The sequence below is a fragment of the Protopterus annectens genome, chromosome 9.part0, assembly GCF_019279795.1.
Source record: "Protopterus annectens isolate FY-2018-M chromosome 9.part0, PAN1.0, whole genome shotgun sequence".
NCBI classification, from domain to species: domain Eukaryota; kingdom Metazoa; phylum Chordata; order Ceratodontiformes; family Protopteridae; genus Protopterus; species Protopterus annectens.
In genome coordinates, this window is record NC_056743.1 from 937,853,936 (window position 1) to 937,873,585 (window position 19,650).

The window sequence follows — 19,650 nt, forward strand, 5'->3', positions numbered from 1 at the left end:
TCAGGATGTTGTCTTTCTAGAAGTGTATAATCCAGTTTGGAAAGGAGTTGAGAGTCAATGCTATTCCTCTAGGCCACCCTGGTATTGATAACAGGAGTACCACTGGGAGAAGTCATTGAAGTGAGGGTAACAGATATTTGTCCTTTTATGCACAGTGCACTTAGGTATGGGGCAGATGAGTGAAGAGGTATGTACTCCCAGTGAGGGGGAAGAGACAAATATCTCAGTCACGAAAATTCTGAATATCCCAATAAAGTCCACCTCACCAATAAATAAATAATAAAAATAAAAATAAATCACTTTCTCATGGAAGGGCATCCAGAATGCTGCCCCTCTATGGAGTTAAGCATTACCAAAAGTGATGAATGGTTACTGCTCTTCAGACCATATTGGCGACATTATATAAACATTTAAAGATGTACTTCTACAGTTCAAAAGAGTCAGTTAAACATGCATCCCCAGTTTAAAAGAGTTGCCACTAAATTTCTCCGTCACATCCTTGTCCTGAGGATTTTATATGGGGTTTTTTTTTGGTCAGTAAACAGACCTGCAAAATAAAATTCACAGCATTTTTTTTCTGGGATAAGATATTTATTTTTGACTACCTCTGTCAAGAAGCTATTTGCATGCATTTAAACTTCCTTTGGAAGTAACTTGCTAAGAAATCACCATGGGCATTACATTTTTGAATGGTCAAAACTGAAATCCTTAAAGGCACAGAGCTGCCAAACAGTGTGTGAGCCACACAGGACAAACCATGACTTTCCAGGTTTGAATGTACTTTTTATTTTCGTGCAAAGAGCACTTTAGCCAGCCTGAATAGTTTACCAAGATCCATCCTTGTAAATTGTGTTCACAGGAAAACAATTACAAGTCTCAGTGCAGTAAATCTCAGCTAAAAAAGCCTGGAAAATTAAATTCCTGAAGGGATTCTCTGTCAGCTTTCAAACTGTAACCAACACATCAGTCCATGTCAGGATTGCAGTCGATCATAATTTATTTTCTGCTTTCATCTACACAAATAGGTAAACTTCATGAGGTTGTACCATCTCAGTACTTCCTTTAAACACACACAAGTCACATGATCAAGAAACATCTGGTAATTAAAAAATTACTGTGGTATGAAATATCACCTAACGACATTATAGTCCTAAAATGTTTGTTAAAAAAATGATCCTACAAAAGTTAACAATGCAAAAATTAATAATAGACATACAAAATATAAAACTGAGCATTATATATCTGTTTCTAGTTATAACTTGGCTGCATGTAATCACAGCAAACTGTTGATTGAAAGACAATCGTTAATGTCAGGATTTGTGGACATTGCAGTGGCAGGTATTACTTCATGCTTCCACATAACATGTGGAAAAATATAAATAACCCAAATAAAGAAAAATAAAATACTAAAAACATTCCTTGCAGGAGAGCGAGGCTGTTGCACCCCACAGCCCTTACTTATACATACCAGTTTCCAGATCACATCAACTCAGAGAAAAGGGAATATTTTCACATAATTCACTTTTCTCTAAGGGTGGCAACCAGAAGAAACTAGAAAACATAAACAAATTGACATGTCCTTTTCATTAATTGTATAAAAAAACACAAATAAAAGAAGTCATTAGGCTGTAATGTTAAAATAAATTCATACCACCCCATGACAGAAAATGCAAATATAGTAAGGCAGATGATAACATCTTGGCAGTGTAATGAACTGTAGAGAATGGTACACGAACATTAAAAGTAACCCTATAAAAGGAAAATTATCATTTTTCAAGATGATTTTGAGGCAGATCTAGGCTTATGCGTTAGTGGTGAGCATACTTTAGTGAACAGGTGTGCTAAGTGAAACAGGAAAGAAAATAAATGCTGCAGTGGTTTGTCATGCACTGGGGATAAGGAATGTGTGACCCTGTAAAGTCATCCTTGCTTTTCCTGGTTAACAAACATTATATGGTAGTCAGACTTGAGCTGGTTATTATCAGTAATAACTCGTAGTAATATAGTGGAGTCCAGTACATCTCAATTCCCGAACCTTTGAAAAAGGAGGTATTAAGAATTGCAAATTAACTGAATTCAATAATGGGTCCTCTACAGAATGACATCTGCTAGCAAAGAGCATATCTTTGACTTGCCAGCATTAAGTTGCAGTCCTATAGCTGAAGGCTAACCATGAATGGAAAGTGCTGAAGCTGTGTGTAGCTTAGTTTGAAGTAGAGAAAAAGTAATGCCAGCAATGAGAATGGCTGCGTAATCTGACTACTGTCCCCCTTCAGCTGTTTCACAGTGACTTCTCACGTCATTTATAAAAAATTGTAAATAAGAGTGGTTCTGACAAATGAACCTTGGGGTATCATGTGTGTCACTACACACATTGCATTATTCCATATTATTAACTGGCTTCTTTTTTCTGTGCGACTAACAAGTCACCTATTAGCTCCGAGTGTTCGACTACAGCTAGACAGAAGATTTAATAGTGTGTTAGGATCAACCATATCAAAAGCTTTTGAGAAGTCTAAAAGAATGCTCCAGCAAATGTCTTGCCCTTTAGTTGGGTTGGGTATTTTATGAAGTTATCCACATCCATTAAGGCTGAGTCTGAACTATGTGTTGGTCTGTGGTCATGCTGTGTCCAGAAGTTATTTTACAGTTGTTCAGGTGCTGCAGTAGGTGTGAGTGCACCCAATTTCAATTATTTTGATAAAGAGAACAATACGACATTAGGCCTATAATTGTTTTAGGAAAGCAATGTGCCACATTTAGTCAGGGGGGTAAAATAAGTGCTTTTTTTCCAGATAAAAAGAACAGAGCACTTGTTGTAATTCCAAGAACTATAAAAGTGTTTCTTGAGACTGCATGTCAGCATAAAGAATGAAGGGGAATATAAACTAAGTCTAAGGTTGATTTACCTTAAAAGTATTTTTCCTTCTTCCAAGGTAGGGCAACCTTGGAGTAAGTATATAAAGTTTGCAGAGTGTGGGGGTGCTTTATTTATTCGTCTGTTAGTGAGATTTGCGATTCACCCTTTGTTGTTGAAATTGCACTTTATTGCATAAAACTTCTGCCATCACAGTACTAGATAGCACAGTTTTAATACGGAGTTTATGGCATAAGACCTTAGAACAATGATTTGATTGTTACTGGAAATGCAATAGCAGATGCTCAGAGCTTTACAAACTGCAAAGGAATCTTTTCTACTAATACAGATCTTTGTTTTAGTTTAAGAAGAAATTGTTATATTTATATATATATATATATATATATATATATATATATATATATATATATATATATATATATATATTGTAAAACACACAAACACACACACACACACACACACACACATATATATATATATATATATATATATATATATATATATATAGATCCCTATCAGTTGATTGAGTTTTCAGAAACTCAAACTCGATATGGTTGAGACCATATGATCGAGTTTTTGAAAACTCGAAGCTTTTGAATGGAAATCGTAGTACAATGAGGATCGGGCAATTTACACTTTTCCTAACAGTAGTGTGATCTCGAAGTTAGTATATACAATTTGTAAGATGTGTGAGGGGTACATGGGGGTTTGCCCCCCTACAAATACATAAAAAAGGTAGATTTTTTTTTTTTTTTTTTTTTTTTTTTTTATGATTGAGTTTTCAGCAACTCGATCATTTATTTATTTATTTTACATTTGTTGACCAGGATTGTCCAACTGAGCTAAAGAGCCCTTTTTCAGCAGAGGCCCGGGGAGAAAATCTCCCAACATATTATACAATTTTCATTATAAATTAGCATTAAACAGCAATTTTACAGGATTATTACAAGGCATGAAGTAGCAATACAATGTTATACAGTGTCAATAATCAGGAGTATAGCATAACTATTTCAAGATGTATAAAAAGAAATATGTCATTAAAATGAGTATAGTTTTTGGGGTAAGTGGTTAAAAAAACAGTTTTATCATGATGTAGTTGCATGAAGGCAAGACAATTACAATAGAATATTTCTCCGAGGCAATTTGCTTAATAGATTTTAGAAGACAGTAGAAAGAGCAGTCAAGAAAGATTAGAGAGAGCTTGTGAGGAGTGAGTTAAGGGTAGAAAGTATATTAAGGTATGAGAAGTAGGGGATGTTAAGGAGGGAGAGTGCAGTGGCAGGACCATTGACTTTTAAAGTGCTCTTTGGTGGCTGTCTTAAATTGTTTAGGATGTGTAAGGCTCCTGATTTCTAGTGGGAGCCTATTCCAAGCAATAGTGGGGTGATAGCTGTACATGTTGCGTCCAGCTTTAGACTTGGGTTTGTAGATTTGTAGTAGGTCTTGGTTAGAGCTTTGGAGAGGTCTGGAAGGAGAATAATGGGAGATGAGAGGGGATAGTGCTGGGCAGTAGGAAGGTTGGTATAGGACAGAATGGATGATCTGGAGCTGAGCGAAAAGAAGCTGGTGGGGTAATTCAAGCCAGTTTAGGTGTTTTAGAGAGAGACAGTGATGAGATTTGTAGGTTTGTTGGGCAGCAAATCTAGCTACCTTGTTGTAGGTAGATTCGAATTTGGTCAGGAGTGCTGCATTTGTGAGAATTTGAGAACTGTACATTAGACTGGGTAGAAGGTAGGTAAGAGAGAGAGAGTAACCTTGGCTTCAGAGGTAAGGAATTTCTTGTTACGGTAAAGGAGCCCTAGTTTTGAATGAGTCTTTTTGATAACAGTTATTAACATGCAAGTCATATTTAAGCTGATCGTTGATGGTTACGCCTAAGAGCTTAGTGCTGGATTCTACCTGAATGGGAGTGTTAAGGGACTGTATGGAGAAGGAGGGTTTAATGTTGTTGAACTTTTTAGGTAGGAAGAGTAACAGCTTTGTTTTTTTAGGGTTAAGGATGAGCTGATTGTTACAGAGCCATGTTTCAACTAAGTTAAAAGATGTCTGACTAGCTGAGAAGAGCTTAGAAGGAGAGTTGGCTGTGGTGATGACTGTAGAGTCATCTGCGTATTGCACTAAAGATGACTGAGGACAGGAGGTATAGAGCTGTCTAGTAAAGATATTAAAAAGTAAAAGCCCTAGGGTAGACCCTTGACGTACACTCATTTTGACAGGGAGAGGAGGGGAGAGTGCAGACTGCCATCTCACTGATTGAGATCTATCAGTGAGGTAGCTGGAGAACCATGCAACAGTATCAGAGGAGAAGTTGAGGTTATGCAGTTTGTGCAGCAGAAGAGAGTGTGAGACAGTGTTGAAAGCTTTTGAGAGGTCCAAGAATAGGTACGAAATAGGTTTATGGTCTTCCATGGCTATAGAGACTGTGTTGAGGAAGGATAATAGAGCTGTAGTGGTGTTATGTTTGGGTCTGAAGCTGTGTTGAGTGGGTGTAAGCAGATTTTCCTGTATTAGATACTGAATAACTTGTTTATGAATACATTTTTCTAGTACTTTAGAGAGAGTATAGTGATAGGTCTAAAGTTGAAGATATCAGAGAAGGTACTTCCTTTGTGTATAGGTAGAGTGTAGCATTGTTTCCAGATGGAAGGGACTTTAGATTCAGAGATAGAGTGATTAATTAGGATAGATACAGGGAGAGCAAGAGAGTCAGCTGCTAGTAGAAGAAAAGTGGAAGGAATATTGTCAGCTGATGCTGAGCATGGTCTTAATTTAGAGAGTAGAGTTTTGATGTATCTAGTAGGTACAGGTTTGAGGGAGAAGGTATTTGAGGCAATAGTATTAGGAGTAGGTTCAGAGAAGTTGGAGATGTTAGTAGTAGAGAAGTTTGGGTTAGGGTTCAGTAGCTTAGATATTGAATTGATAAAATAGGTATTGAAGATAGTGACAGTTTCTTCATATGTCTTGTCTGGGCATGGACTGGGGGAGCTAAGATTACTGGGATGTAATATTTGGTTAATAGAGTTCCAGAATTAGGATTAGACTTTAGGGCTGTGGGAGGTTTGTATAGAAGTCCTTTTTATCTTTGTTTATGTGTTTGTTTGTCAGATTTCTGAGTTCTTTATATATTTGTAAGTCTGCAGAGAGCTTAATTTGTGACCATTTTTTCCATAGTTTGTCTCTAGTTATCATAAGGGTACGAGTGGCTTTTGAAACTTAATTCGGACTTTGCGAGGGGGAGCAAGTGAATCTAAGATGCTAAGGAAGGTGGAGTTGAAAGCTAGGACTGCTTCTTCTAGTGGGAATTGGGTAAGGAATTTCCAGTTTACTTTAGAGAGGAGGGCATTAAAGGTTTCTGGATGGAAGTTAGAGAGTTTACGACAAGTGATAAATTTAGGAGGTTTTGAGAAGTGGGGAGTGAACCTAAGCACTTTTATAGGGCAGTGATCTCTCAGGGTGTTTGGTAGGGTTTCAGGGTTATGATATTTGGAAGGATTAGATACAAGTACCCAGTCAATAAGAGTACTAGATGTGTGAGTGTTGTTTGTATGGGTAGGTTGGGAGATTAGCTGTGTCAAGCCATATAAATTAATATGAGTATTAGAGTTTGGATTACTGAGAGTTAACCAGTTAATGTTGACATCCCCAAGGAGGATAGTTTCATTGGGGATGTGTTGAGAAAAGTATGAAAGAATATTTTCAAGCAGAGGAATGTTGTCTCCTGGAGGAATATAGATGGCTGCTACTGTGATAGTGGTGTGGTCATTTATTTTAAGGTTATCTGTAAGTAGTTCAGCAGGAGGAAAGGATGGGGTAGGTGTCATAATACTTGTAATGGTGAGGTGGTTGGAGTAGAGGATGGCAATGCCACTCCCTTTTTTGTTTTGGCGATCTATGCAGAGTATATTATAACCAGGGGGGAGAATGTCTTTATCAGAGTTTTGGGGTTTTAGCCAAGTCTCTGTTAGGGTGATGACATCAGGGGTGTGGAAGGCTATCCAGGCATGGATTTCACTAACTTTGTTTAGAATACTACGGGCATTCATAGAGTAAAAGGAAAAATGTTTGTTTGTAGAGGATGAGTTTATTAAGTTGGGAGAGGTAGAGTTATGCATAGTGGGGTGATGGATGGGCCCAGGATTTGGAGGTATGTCTCCTGATATAAGCATATGGTCTCTTCAATATTTTTTTGAGTTGCCAAAAAGTCAATCGTCTGACATAGACCCATATATATAAATATATACATATATATAAAATTATTTTTTAACATTTTTTAATACAAAAGATATGACATTGGCTATCAAATTGGATCTAGTAGTAAGAACAGCTTACATTTATTGCAATTTCATTGTCAAAATCAAAAAATTAGGACCAAGCATGGCTCACAATAACAGCTGTCATCTCTTGGTCATATGGTATATTTTTGAGTGTAGAAAAGCATTATGGCATATCTACATTTTTAGATGACTTTATAGACAATCCACTCGATATATGATTGTAGATGAGTTGTATAATTATCATGTAACCGTTTATTTGAATGATCTACATCTTTTGAAGAAAATTCCTAAATCCATTCATATTTAGTTAAAACTATATTGTAGTTTCAGTCTCGCTCCATAAGTCATAGTTTTAGCTTAGTGCTGATTTGGGTTACTTGTAAGAGCACTGTTTGAATGCTACAGTAAAAGTCATTAGGAGGACTCCTGCTGTAAACAAAGGAGAAAATGACTTCTGCACAGGACAAGGTCATCTGTATAAGCGCAGCATCCAGTTTGGTATTTTATTGTTCTTTCTTTCTTTCTTTCTTTCTTTATATATTATTGACCTTTGTTAAACAGTTAAGGGAAATGGTCTAAGATCCATTTTCAGCCACAACCTGAGTAAAAAGATAAAAATATTACATGCAAAAACAAGACAGTAGTATAATTTGTGAAGAGCTTCTATGCAAACAGATCACACTAAAGTAGAATTCTGAACTCTGATTCCATACAAATAACAAGGTATTAGTCACATAGTCCCAAATTGTTATTGTCTGATATATTTATAGTATGCAGATAAAATACTGAGTACTGTTTTACATACTGTACAGTAATATTAAAACAGAACACATAATGTATGAAGTAGACATACTGAACCTTGTTCAAAACATCAGAGTTGCTCATGAACAACCTAAAATTTGGTGAATATCACATAAGAATTATATAATGTATTTAAAATATTGACAAAGGGTAGCACACAAAATCACTTTTTTGCTGTAATGTGGTGCAACTTCACTGGATTTGTGGAGTGGAATAGTATGTAAAATTTTAGCATGGATCATTAAAACTTTTACATCGGGTTATTTTGGTTAATTATGTTTTCAAGGATTTGCAGAAGAAAAACAATATTTTGGAGTTTTGTAAATTTTGTTGCAGAGTATCCCATAAAGAAGGGGTTATTTTATAGAAGGCTCTTTCAGCCAAGGATAATGTGTAAAACAGGATCTAACCAGCTGTGTATCATTATTGATTGATAGTTCATAAATCATTGTTTACTTCAAGAGGAAGCAAGGGTCCAATGCACCCATCACCATCAGTGGTACCACAGTGGAAAGAGTAAAAAGCACCAAATTCCTAGGGTTGCACATCTCAGATGACCTAAGCTGGGCAACAAACCCCTCCAGCCTTGTAGAGAGAGCCCAACAATGTCTCCACTTCCTCTGGAGACTACGCAGAGCAAATCTCCCCTCCCAGATCCTCAGGACCTTCTACAAGGCCATGATCAAAAACATACTGACTAACAACATCACAGTCTGGTATGGAAACTGCTCATATGCAGATCACATGGCATTAGAGAAGGTTGTAAAGTGGGCCAGGAAAATCACAGCTCAAACCTCCAATCCTTATAGGATCTTTACTCTTACAGATGCTACAGCAGAGTCATGAAACTGATAAGGGACAAGTATGATCCCTCACATGGACTGTTCCACCTCCTGTCTTCAGGGAAACAATACAGAAGCATCAGGTGTAGAACATCAAGATTCAAGAACAGTTTCTTTCCACAAGTGATCAGACTGTTGAACAACCAACCTTAACAATGTCAGCACTCCCTCAGTTTGTGAGAACATTATACGTGCAATATGGTTGTCTTTACTGTCATAGAATTAAATTGTTCTATTTATCTAAGTTATGCAATCTGAGTTAAATTATTACTTGCACAAGTATGGGAACTGTGAATTATGCTATACTGCTATCCTATCTTAAAACTGGTGGTGGGTAAGTTATCTATTTGTGTATTTATAGCTGTACTGTCTGGAATTTCTTCCATTATATGCTTCCGTCACCATCTTTTGAAAACTGTTTTCAATGCACATGAACCTGAAGCAACAAAATTTCATCCAGTGATACATTGCATTTGTTGATCTGAATGACAGTAAAGTTTGCTTTGACTTTAGTTAGTATGTGTTACTTTTGATGAACAAGGCATTTTTGAGAGGGGGCAGTAATCTTAATGGATAAGCCAGTATATTACATTATTTAGCAGAAATATAGCTCTAGCCACTAAGAGGAAGCATTTGACATGTTAAAATATGAGTGCAGTTCTCTGCTAGGGGACAAATGAATAAACTTTAGAATTTTATTTTCAGAATTTGAAGAAAGTTGATGTTTATAGGTGAAATTAGGGCATTAAGTGGCAGGGTATGTTTCAGCCTTGTAGCAACTCATAATAGCATTTTTTTTCTTTTTTGCTTCAGGAGTTCAAAGGGAAATAATTCTGTATGCAACTTTTAGTAGAGTAGGTTTTGTCCGAGCTTCAGCTCTTAGCAGATCATTAGTGAATATACAAATTGCTAGTAGACAGAGAGTACTAGTAAACAATGCATTAACATCTGACATACTTGTGCGAGCTATCACAGAGAGTATTTATGTACAGAGATTACCAAACACCAGCATGTAGACTGTTAGCAGAAGAATTCCAGTTCTTAGCACCATTATAACAGCACATGCTATAGCCTCCCTGTAAAACAGGAGTATACAGAAACTAAAAATGCTGAACAGTGGTATGTAATGCACTACTTTATATCAAATATGTAATGCTAGCATACAGTCGGAAGTATACTGCAAAGTAAATGCCACAGGCAAAAATTTCTGGAGGACAAGTACGCAGAGGCCTTAAATGCCAGGCACTAGCACATTTCACATTAGTGACTTCTTCCAGACCGGAACAACGGTCTGCAGAATGATTAGCAGTGGAGTTTTACAGTGTCAAGTTGCCAGCCCGTTGCCCAACCTTCCACCAAAGGCACACACACTCACACCTAGGGCCAATTTAGAGTGTCCAATCCACCTACAGCATGTCTTTGGGATGTGGGAAGAAACTGGAGCACCCAGAGGAAACCCATCCAACCACAGGGAGGACATGCAGACTCTGCACAGAAGGCACCCCAGCTGAGAATCAAACTGGAGAACCTCTTGCTGTGAGGTGGCAACGCTAACCGCTGCACCACCGTGGCAGCCCTACAATTCACATTGGTGACTAAAGGTGGTAAATATGCAAAGTTAGCATACAGAATGCCAATATATACAGTGTGCAGATGTGCTGAAATGTGTCACACTAATGCACAAACCATCACAGGGAATGGTATTTTAGATACCTACAGTGGTCACTGGTCAGCATTAGCGCTCAGCAGTGTTATAAGAGCATGAAGAAAGTTTCCAAAAAATTGTTCACATTGCAAGACATCCTGGGAATTGTGTGCACTTTCTTTGAAAAGTAACAAACATTAGTTGAAGTCACTACTTTAAGTAATACAGAGCCAAGCATAGCAATGCTTTTCAATATTACCAAACCAAACCAAACCAGAAATAAATATCACACATAGGATGTGTCATAGCTTGTTGGAGTGCCTAAGTATTTCTAACAAAATTTCAGAAATGATTCCAAAGCAGATGTTGCCTATCAATGCTATGGAAAGGATCTTAAAAGAAGTCTCCAAGCACAAAATAAAAATGGCAAGCAGTCCTAAACATAGTGAATATTATTAGGTCATGTTCAAATATGCATCACATTCTGTTCAATGACCTTGAACTCCAAGCATGACCAAACAGGACACTGGTGTATGAAGCTTGAGGATAAAAAGTGATAACGTGCAGAATACTAGCCCAAAGAACATTAGTATACAATGCATTATAATACAATCCTCTTTTCTGGAGACTAACATAGGTGATACGGTGTAAGTAGACCCACAATAGTCTAGCAAATAGCAGACCAGTGTATAGCAGTCTAAAAGAGAAAGCACTCACCTAGATGGAGTTAGTATACAGAGCAGTAGTGCACACTGGTGCATGCCCTAATACAGGTGACACCTGTATACAATGACCTAGGAAACTGATCAGTAGCAAATAGCATGCCAGTGTATAACAATCTAAAAGAGAAAGCACTCACCTAGATGGAGTTAGTATACAGAGCAGTAGTGCACACTGGTGCATGCACTAATACAGGTGACACCTGTATACAATGACCTAGGAAACTGATCAGTAGCAAATAGCATGCCAGTGTATAACAATCTAAAAGAGAAAGCACTCACCTAGATGGAGTTAGTATACAGAGCAGTAGTGTACACTGGTGCATGCACTAATACAGGTGACACCTGTATACAATGACCTAGGAAACTGATCAGTAGCAAATAGCATGCCAGTGTATAACAATCTAAAAGAGAAAGCACTCACCTAGATGGAGTTATTATACAGAGCAGTAGTGCACACTGGTGCTTGCACTAATACAGCTGACACCTGTATACAATGACCTAGGAAACTGAGCAGTAGCAAATAGCAGGCTAGTGTATGTAGATATTGAATACAGAGCACTGGCCTCTAGGGTACTAGTGTGCACACACTAGTTTTCCGTGCAAATGCCATTAGTTTAAGTCACACACTTTCACATATGTGAAGGATGTACCCCAATTTAGGATTCTGAGCACTAGCATATGAAGATAGTGTAGAAAGCTCTGATGTGTAGCGCTTTGGTATAAAACTTGTTAAGACACATATTGAGCAGACTAAAATAACAAATTTTATGAACGACAAAAGAGAAGCTTGATTTCTTGTATGATGACTTGTACACCTCGAGTATTGTTCAGGACACAATTAATTATCAAAATCATGACATATAGCTCCCTAGAACTCCAGTGAAATACTACAGAAAGTTAACTTTGGGATAAATACTACTAAAATATGTTAGTTGCACAAGAATCACTTGTTTTTGATAAATTTGATTAAAATACTTGTTTTAAAAAGATCAGAAGTGTAGAATAATGAATAGTATATTTCATGATTGGGACACCACTGCTCCACTCTTCCACTCTAGAAAATGAATATCATAACAAATAAGAATCCAGATCTCCTGAAATTTAAGTTATCCTGTGCCACTGACTTTAAAATACTTAGAATTAGACTTATAAAGAGGTATGTTACTTTCTTTATTCTTTTTAACACCTTTATTGGATCATCACTAGTGACATAGGCAGGCTTACATTTATATATTTATATAAAACTAATTAAACTATGTTAACAAGTCCACATTTACAAACATTATACATCACATATATGTTGTATATCCTGTAATCCTTACATTATATTACAGTACATTACATTACATACATTTTTCAGTTTTTGCCTTCTGTTAAACCTTATTCCTCCTCCAAAACATTTTTTCTACATGTATTGTTCCCACAGTTTACATTTCTTTTTATGTATCTTACTCCTACCCTTTCCAAACACCCCACATTCTGTTCTCTTATCTCTGTTACTATATTCACTATTTCAAGTGTAGTTGGTTTAGATTTTTATTTCCATTTCTGTTGCTTTTTTTTTTTCTGAAGCCACCAGAATTAAAATTAACAAGGCCTTACTATGTCTAAGTCATCCAGATCCTGTATCACAGCTCAAAAAAATAAAAAGTAATGTCTTTTGGCTTTCCCGGTTAGGGGTCACCACAGCGGAATGCCGGTCCACTTATGATTGGCAGTAGATTTTTACGGTGCCGAGGTGCCAGCCCAATGCTCAACCTTCAAAGAAGGTATACCCATTCATGCACGTACCTACCTGCATGTCTTTAAATGTCACTTGACCGCGGGGAGGCCATGCAGACTTTACACAGAAGGCGCTCCAGCCAAGAAGCAAACCGAAGAACCTCTTGCTGTGAGGATCTCAGCTCAAAAAAATAATTCCTTAATTACACTGAATTACTTGCCCAATATTCATGATAGAGTACTCTGTAGGGAAATTTTTAATTCTGCCAAGTCATTACCCTCCCAAAACCTATGTTCCCACTTACCTCTTTCTTCCCCATCACACCTCCAACATTTCTACCTGAGGAAAAATTATTTGGAGTCTGCTTGGGGTATAAAAATATCTTTGCAGACACTTCTAGGTAAAAATCCCAAATCTTCTATTCTTTGCATATTTGGGAGCTGTGGTGCTGCGGTAGCGTTGTCGCCTCACAGCAAGACGTTGTCCCGTTCGATTTTCAGCTAGAGCGTCTTCTGTGTGGAGGCATGCGTGAATGAGCGTGCCTTCGTTTAAGGTTGTGCGTCAGGGCTGATAACTCGGCATGTAAAAATCCACTACCAAACATTAGCGGACTGGAGTTTCGCTGTGGCGACCCCTAACCGGGATAAGCCGAAAGGCACAACAACATATATGTCCTCCAATTGTTTAGTTGTGAACTGCATATCTAATGTCTCTTCCCAGTCTTTTCTGACCTCTTATGATCAGTTTCTTTATGCTTGATCTTTTGGTCTGGGTCTCACTTTAACCCACATAACTATGGAAGATAATCTGATACATTTTAATTTCTCTTTCCTTACCAATTGAGGAACAGAATCACTTGTAAGTGCAGGCCTCACCTCCCAAAGTACAGTCTTTCCCACTTCATTCACACTGTGAGCGCACTGGGTATTTTTATTAGCCACTTGTACAAACAACTCTGCCTACAACTGTCATTTTCAATATAGCCATCACTCATACTGTCATTACTGTAACTGCCTTAAATGTGTATAAATATCTACTTCAGTATAATATGATTTCTAGGTTAGCAGTTCTAAAATCATTGAATTTCACCAGTATGTAAAACACTTTTATAATGAGCACAGTCTTATGTGACACGTATCACTGTTTATTTACTGGGTTATGGGTTTACTATCTTGTCTATTTATTATGTGCACTTTCACAAAAATCTATGCACTCACTGGCATTGTATCACTGTAAAATACTGTTTTTGTTATATGCTTGGGTCATATCAGAAAAGGATCCATAAAATCCATAAACACAAGCCATTTGACAGGTATAAATAATTCAATATGACAGAGTCTGCATGAGCAACTGAATTATAGTGTGAGATAAACATTTTTCTTGTAAACAAAAGAGATGTACAAAATGAGAGACTGAAATTTACTTGAATGGTTCATATAAGGCAATAGTTATAATGACAGCAGATATTTAGAAAACTTGTGAAATGTGAGATAAAGAAGAGGGCCTTCAACATAAAAAGAACAAGACACGACAGAAACATTAACAGCTTACTGAATAATTACAGTAACTCCACATGGTAGTTTCAAGTTTAACTTCCTAGTTTAACAGCTCCATAGAAACTCTTGTACTGTACTGCTTTCCAAATAGTAATGGCTCTCTCATATAATATCATTTTATATTTACTATAAATTCTAAGTATGTAGTCTACAGTTCTGAATGCATATGCAAGCAGGAAAAAATAAAGCTATTAGCTTATTAGTGTTTGATTTAAATAAACAGGAGTAAAAATATACTTCAGTGTTCCTTGATTTTAAGTAGGCATCCCAACAGCACCAGCACCTACTAGTGAAAACGCCTTGCTCTCAAGTGACTGCAAATTTTACAGGGAGGTAAGGGTTAACCAAGCAAGCAATGCACTGTAGGTGTCACAGCTAGAAAATATGGGTCTCACAGTTGGGGGGAGGGGATATGACTTGAGACGTAAAAGCATGTTATTATCTGCATGCTTTTTGCCTTTCAGACTAATAGCACATTACAATCCCACCTACGCTCTGTTCTTGCTCACCTTTTTCACAAATCCAAGCCGATAATTAATATCATTTGCACGCCACCACTGATCAAAGTAGATTTTAGCAGAATCATTTGGGGCTTGGGCAATGTGCATTCCATTTTGTTGTTTTGCTGTCCAGAGATTGCATTGTACTTCTGTTATATCTTATCAAAGAACTATACAACTGTCCATCTAAAAATAGAAATATTGCTACAATCTTCAGTGGCCTGAGCATGGACTAATAGTAGCCTGCATGCAGCACCCCTGTTTCTTATGACCTAATCTCTGCACTAGACCCTATCTGTCACAATCTTTGGCATATTTTCACCAGTGTGCTCTTTCCGTAGGACTTGCATTTGCACTTAGTCACCTGTGAGCAGACTCAGTGAAAGTCATCGTAAGGGTCCATCAACATTTTATTGACTGAGATGGTCTTTCTTCGATGTGCTTCTCTGGGACAGTAACTGTGCATTTAGTGCAGAACCTGAGCTCTAAAGATAGCCCTAGCAAAACTTACCCTACATGATGACATAAATATATAGCACTCTGACTGCTGCAAGTATCAAGTAACGCTAACTTTTTAATTTTAACTTTAATTATAGTCCTTAAACCCAATCACTGTACAAAAGACTAGAAACAGAAACAACAGCAAACAGAGCTGTGGAAAAAATATGCAAATAAATACAACAGTTTGCTACATGAAGTCTTCTATATGAGATGCAAAAGCTGTCTAAGAGAACTAGATCATTTTATTTATTGACCGGGAAAATCCACTGGGTCAGAGACCCGTTTCCAGTGGAGGCCCAGGGAGAAAAGCTCCAGGAACATAAAAAATATTGACATCATTGTCAGAAATAGTATAGCACAAAGGAGATAATATTCAATTTTGATACAGACTGAGCATTACAATTTTATGCAGATAAACAATACAACATATATCTACAGAACAGGTCATCAGTGCTCTCTCAAAGGCAAAAAATACAGCCTCCATGGGACCGGATAACATCCCAGGCTGCATCCTACGTAAACTCAGGCAGGAACTTGCAGCACCACTAGGCACCCTATTCAACCAAAGCCTGAGTACTGGCTTTGTCCCAGCTGAATGGTGGACAGCCACTGTCATCCCTTTACACAAAGATGGATTGTCCCATCAGCCTAACTAGCCTGATCTGCAAGGCCATGGAACAGATTATCATGGACCTCATCAACAAGGATATTGGCAACCTCCAAACACTTGATCCCCCATAGTTTGGCTTCGTCAAGGGGAGGTCATATCTGCTAAATTTGGTCGACTTCTTTAAGACGGTCACCAAAGCCATCATGGATGAGGGGAAGATGGTGCACACAGCCTACCTAGACCTGGCCAAAGCCTTTGACACTATTCCCCACTCAGGCAAAATAGATAAACTCTCTAAGCTAGGCATCAATCCATATGTTACCAGATGGGTAGCAAACTGGATCACTGATAGAACTCACGTAGTCAAAATAGGGAAAGCCACCTCAAGCAGTAGACCTCAAAACACTTGATCCCACACAGTTTGGCTTCATCAAGGGGAGGTCATGCCTGCTAAATTTGGTCGATTTCTTTGAGACAATCACCAAAGCCATGGATGAGGGGAAGACGGTGCATATAGCCTACCTAGACCTGGCCAAAGCCTTTGACAGTATTCCCAACTCAGGCATAATAGATAAACTCTCTAAACTAGGCATTAATCCATATGTTACCAGATGGGTAGCAAACTGGATCACTGATAGAACTCACATAGTCAAAATAGGGAAAGCCACCTCAAGCAGTAGACCTGTAACAAGCAGTGTACCCCAGAGTTAGTCTTAGGATCTCTGTTATTAAGGATATACTTTTCTGAGGTGCAGGTCAAAACCAGTGGGCTATGGCTGACCTAGTTTGCAGATGACTGTATTCTTCCCTTATAAGGCCCATTATCGAGTACAATGCCCCTTTCAGCATTTACTTCGCAAAGTACATGCAGCAGCTGGAGAGACCACGGAAGTTCCTCACCAGGAGAATCCAGGGCCTCAAACAACTACCATACGCAGATAGGCTAAAAGCTCTATCCCTCTACTAGGTTTCATACAGACTCCTCAGAGGTGACCTCTTTCTGGCATACAAGGCGTTCACAGACCCCACCTTGATGGGGCTGCTGAATATCTGCAAGTCACATTCCACTCGAGTATCCCAAACGCATGTCCTCAACCTGGTCTGTGACATCAACAAGACTTGCTGGCAGAACAGATTTGTGTCCCAGAGACGCCCCCATCTATGAAATAGACTCCCTCTCCACATCAAGCAGAGTACCTCTTTACCCCCCTTTTTAAGTGCAACCTGGATAACTGAATGGGAAACAGAAAATATACCCCTGCGATTCCACCCATGTCCCTGCTGGACAGGGGCTTCGGGTGCTGATTTGTCTAAACATGGGCAAAACTCTTGGCTAGGCTTATAAGGGCCTCAGAGCCAATAGCCTAGTAACCTATGATCCTAAGCGATAAAATTGATCATTATAAACATATAAAAAAATTATACATTAAATCTGATAAGTATAAAGTTCAAAGGAGGGGAAAATGGTTTAATCTGACAGTAGGCAGATTAAAGAGTCAGTAGTAGGAAAAGTTAGCAAGGGAAATAATATTTGAGTCTTTTGAAACTGCCATTGCAAGGGCTAGTAAAGAAGGCTCTAGGAAGAAGCAAGGTGTAGGTTAGTAAGTATAAAAACTGTATAGGATGGTAAACTTTATTCAAGGAGGCTTGGTGATATAGGATGGTAAACTATTCAAGGAGGCTTAGTGATATGTATCTTTCTACCCCAGAAATATTTGGACAACCCAAGTCCATTCACCTTTGCATGTGGAACTATGTGAAGCAACAAGAACTCCGATCTTAATGTCAACAGAGCAGCATAAATCTTATGTTTTTTTTTTAAAATGCACATAAGCATTAATACCCTCCTGCATGCATGCAGTACAGGTCCCAGCAGCTGGTAGTGCTGTATTAGACATGTTCATTTACTCAATTCGCAGACCCAAGTTTATTATACAATAACCATCCTTCAGCAGATGCTGCTACTTTACTGTCTTCTGAACCCTGCATTGGTGATGCAACTACCTGCATTCACTGTTTGAGCGTGTATTCTTTGAGAGTGAAGGTGTAAAGCAGAGATTATTTATTATTTATTATGTATTTATTTGTATTTGTTGACTGGGAAACTCCTGATTGGGCAAATCCATTTTCACTGCATGCCAAGGGAGCAAATACATTTAAGATGCTCATGGCAAAACATTTTTTACAAAGATCCATTACATGGTTACATGTTTCAAATTCACAACTCTAGCTTGCAACAAAACAAAAATTGTTTATCTCGCAATATAAATTTGATTTAGAAGGGCAGATGCAGTCGAATCACAAAGGTAAGAAAATAAGAATTACAATAATGCAAATCAAATAGGATCTCTGCCAAGAATAGTCAGAAAAATAATTAAGACTATGAGGGCCAAATAGCTTCCTTCTGTCAGCACTGAATTAGGATGTGTTTGTTGTTAACTTCACAAAGACATGCTTTCTACTGGAAGGTACCCAAGATTTATCAAATATACGTTTACTTTGTTTCTGTATTTTGAATCCCTGCCCTAATTATCTGAAATATATGTAAACCCAGTTAAACAAGTTCAGTAAAAATACAAAATAAAATAAAAAAATAAAATATGTGTCTGTTATTGTGTTGTACAACAATGACTTACTTTTTCTCCAAATCATTTTCCCTGGATATGTTTTATAGCACTGATGCATGCCGTAGTTTTTGGAAATGTCACAGCCATCATCCAGAGGATGTATTCACGGCGATCTCTATACCACACTCGCACTAAGGACCTGAAAGATTTCATTCGCATTCACCGGATTCCTAAGCCTCTCAAACAAAGAATGCTGGAGTATTTTCAAACCACATGGTCTGTCAATAATGGCATTGACACTACAGAGGTAAGTAAAAAAACATATGCAGCTTCATTTTTTTATGTTAATCCCTGAATTTCCATCACTACTGTCTGGGATACTGCATTTTTTTTCATATTTACAGCTTTGCTTTCAGTGGTAGATAAGGTTGTAAATGTTACTGTTGCACACAAAGTCATTTCACTATCATCTGCTACCCCAACTATCTTTGACACAGCTAAGAGCAAACAGACCACATTCAGCATCCTATGACCTTCAACTCATCTTTCCACTTGAAAGTACAGTTTGTTGCTTCACTGCACTATGACTTTTAGCTGAACTGAGATCTATCTTGATAGAGTCTGAGTCAAGAATATCTTATAGGTTCACACTTATCCCAGAAATGTATAACTTATGAAGCCCTTATGCAAAAGCTTTTCTTTTAAGCTATTCTAGGTAAGAAGTAAATAAGGATCACATAAAACCTGTCTGTAAAAATTACATTTGTTTAAAAGATAACGGTAACGCTGCAGTATTTTGTTCCACTTACTTAGAATCCCTGGTCCCTTCAGATCTGACCTCCTAATTTAAATTTGTGCTGCAGGAGTTGCACACTGAAGGATCATAGACAGATCTGCAGAGTGCACAAAGCGGGTTGGAGGATAACTTGTATGCCAGACAACACAGGTCACCTCTTAGCAGTCTGTATGATACTAAGTATAGTGACAGGGCTTTGAGATGGCCCATGCAGGGCATGTTGTTTAGGCCTTGT

General features: G+C 37.9%; 1 protein-coding gene across 1 annotated transcript in view; it reads left to right on the forward strand.

The window, feature by feature from the left end:
• KCNH3 (potassium voltage-gated channel subfamily H member 3) overlaps positions 1-19,650 on the forward strand; it is an 873,803-nt gene that overhangs the window by 696,829 nt on the left and 157,324 nt on the right. Inside the window, exon 9 of the mRNA XM_044083680.1 lies at positions 18,727-18,926. Within this exon, the coding sequence (XP_043939615.1) occupies positions 18,727-18,926 (200 nt within the window). The remainder of the gene's footprint in view (positions 1-18,726; positions 18,927-19,650) is intronic.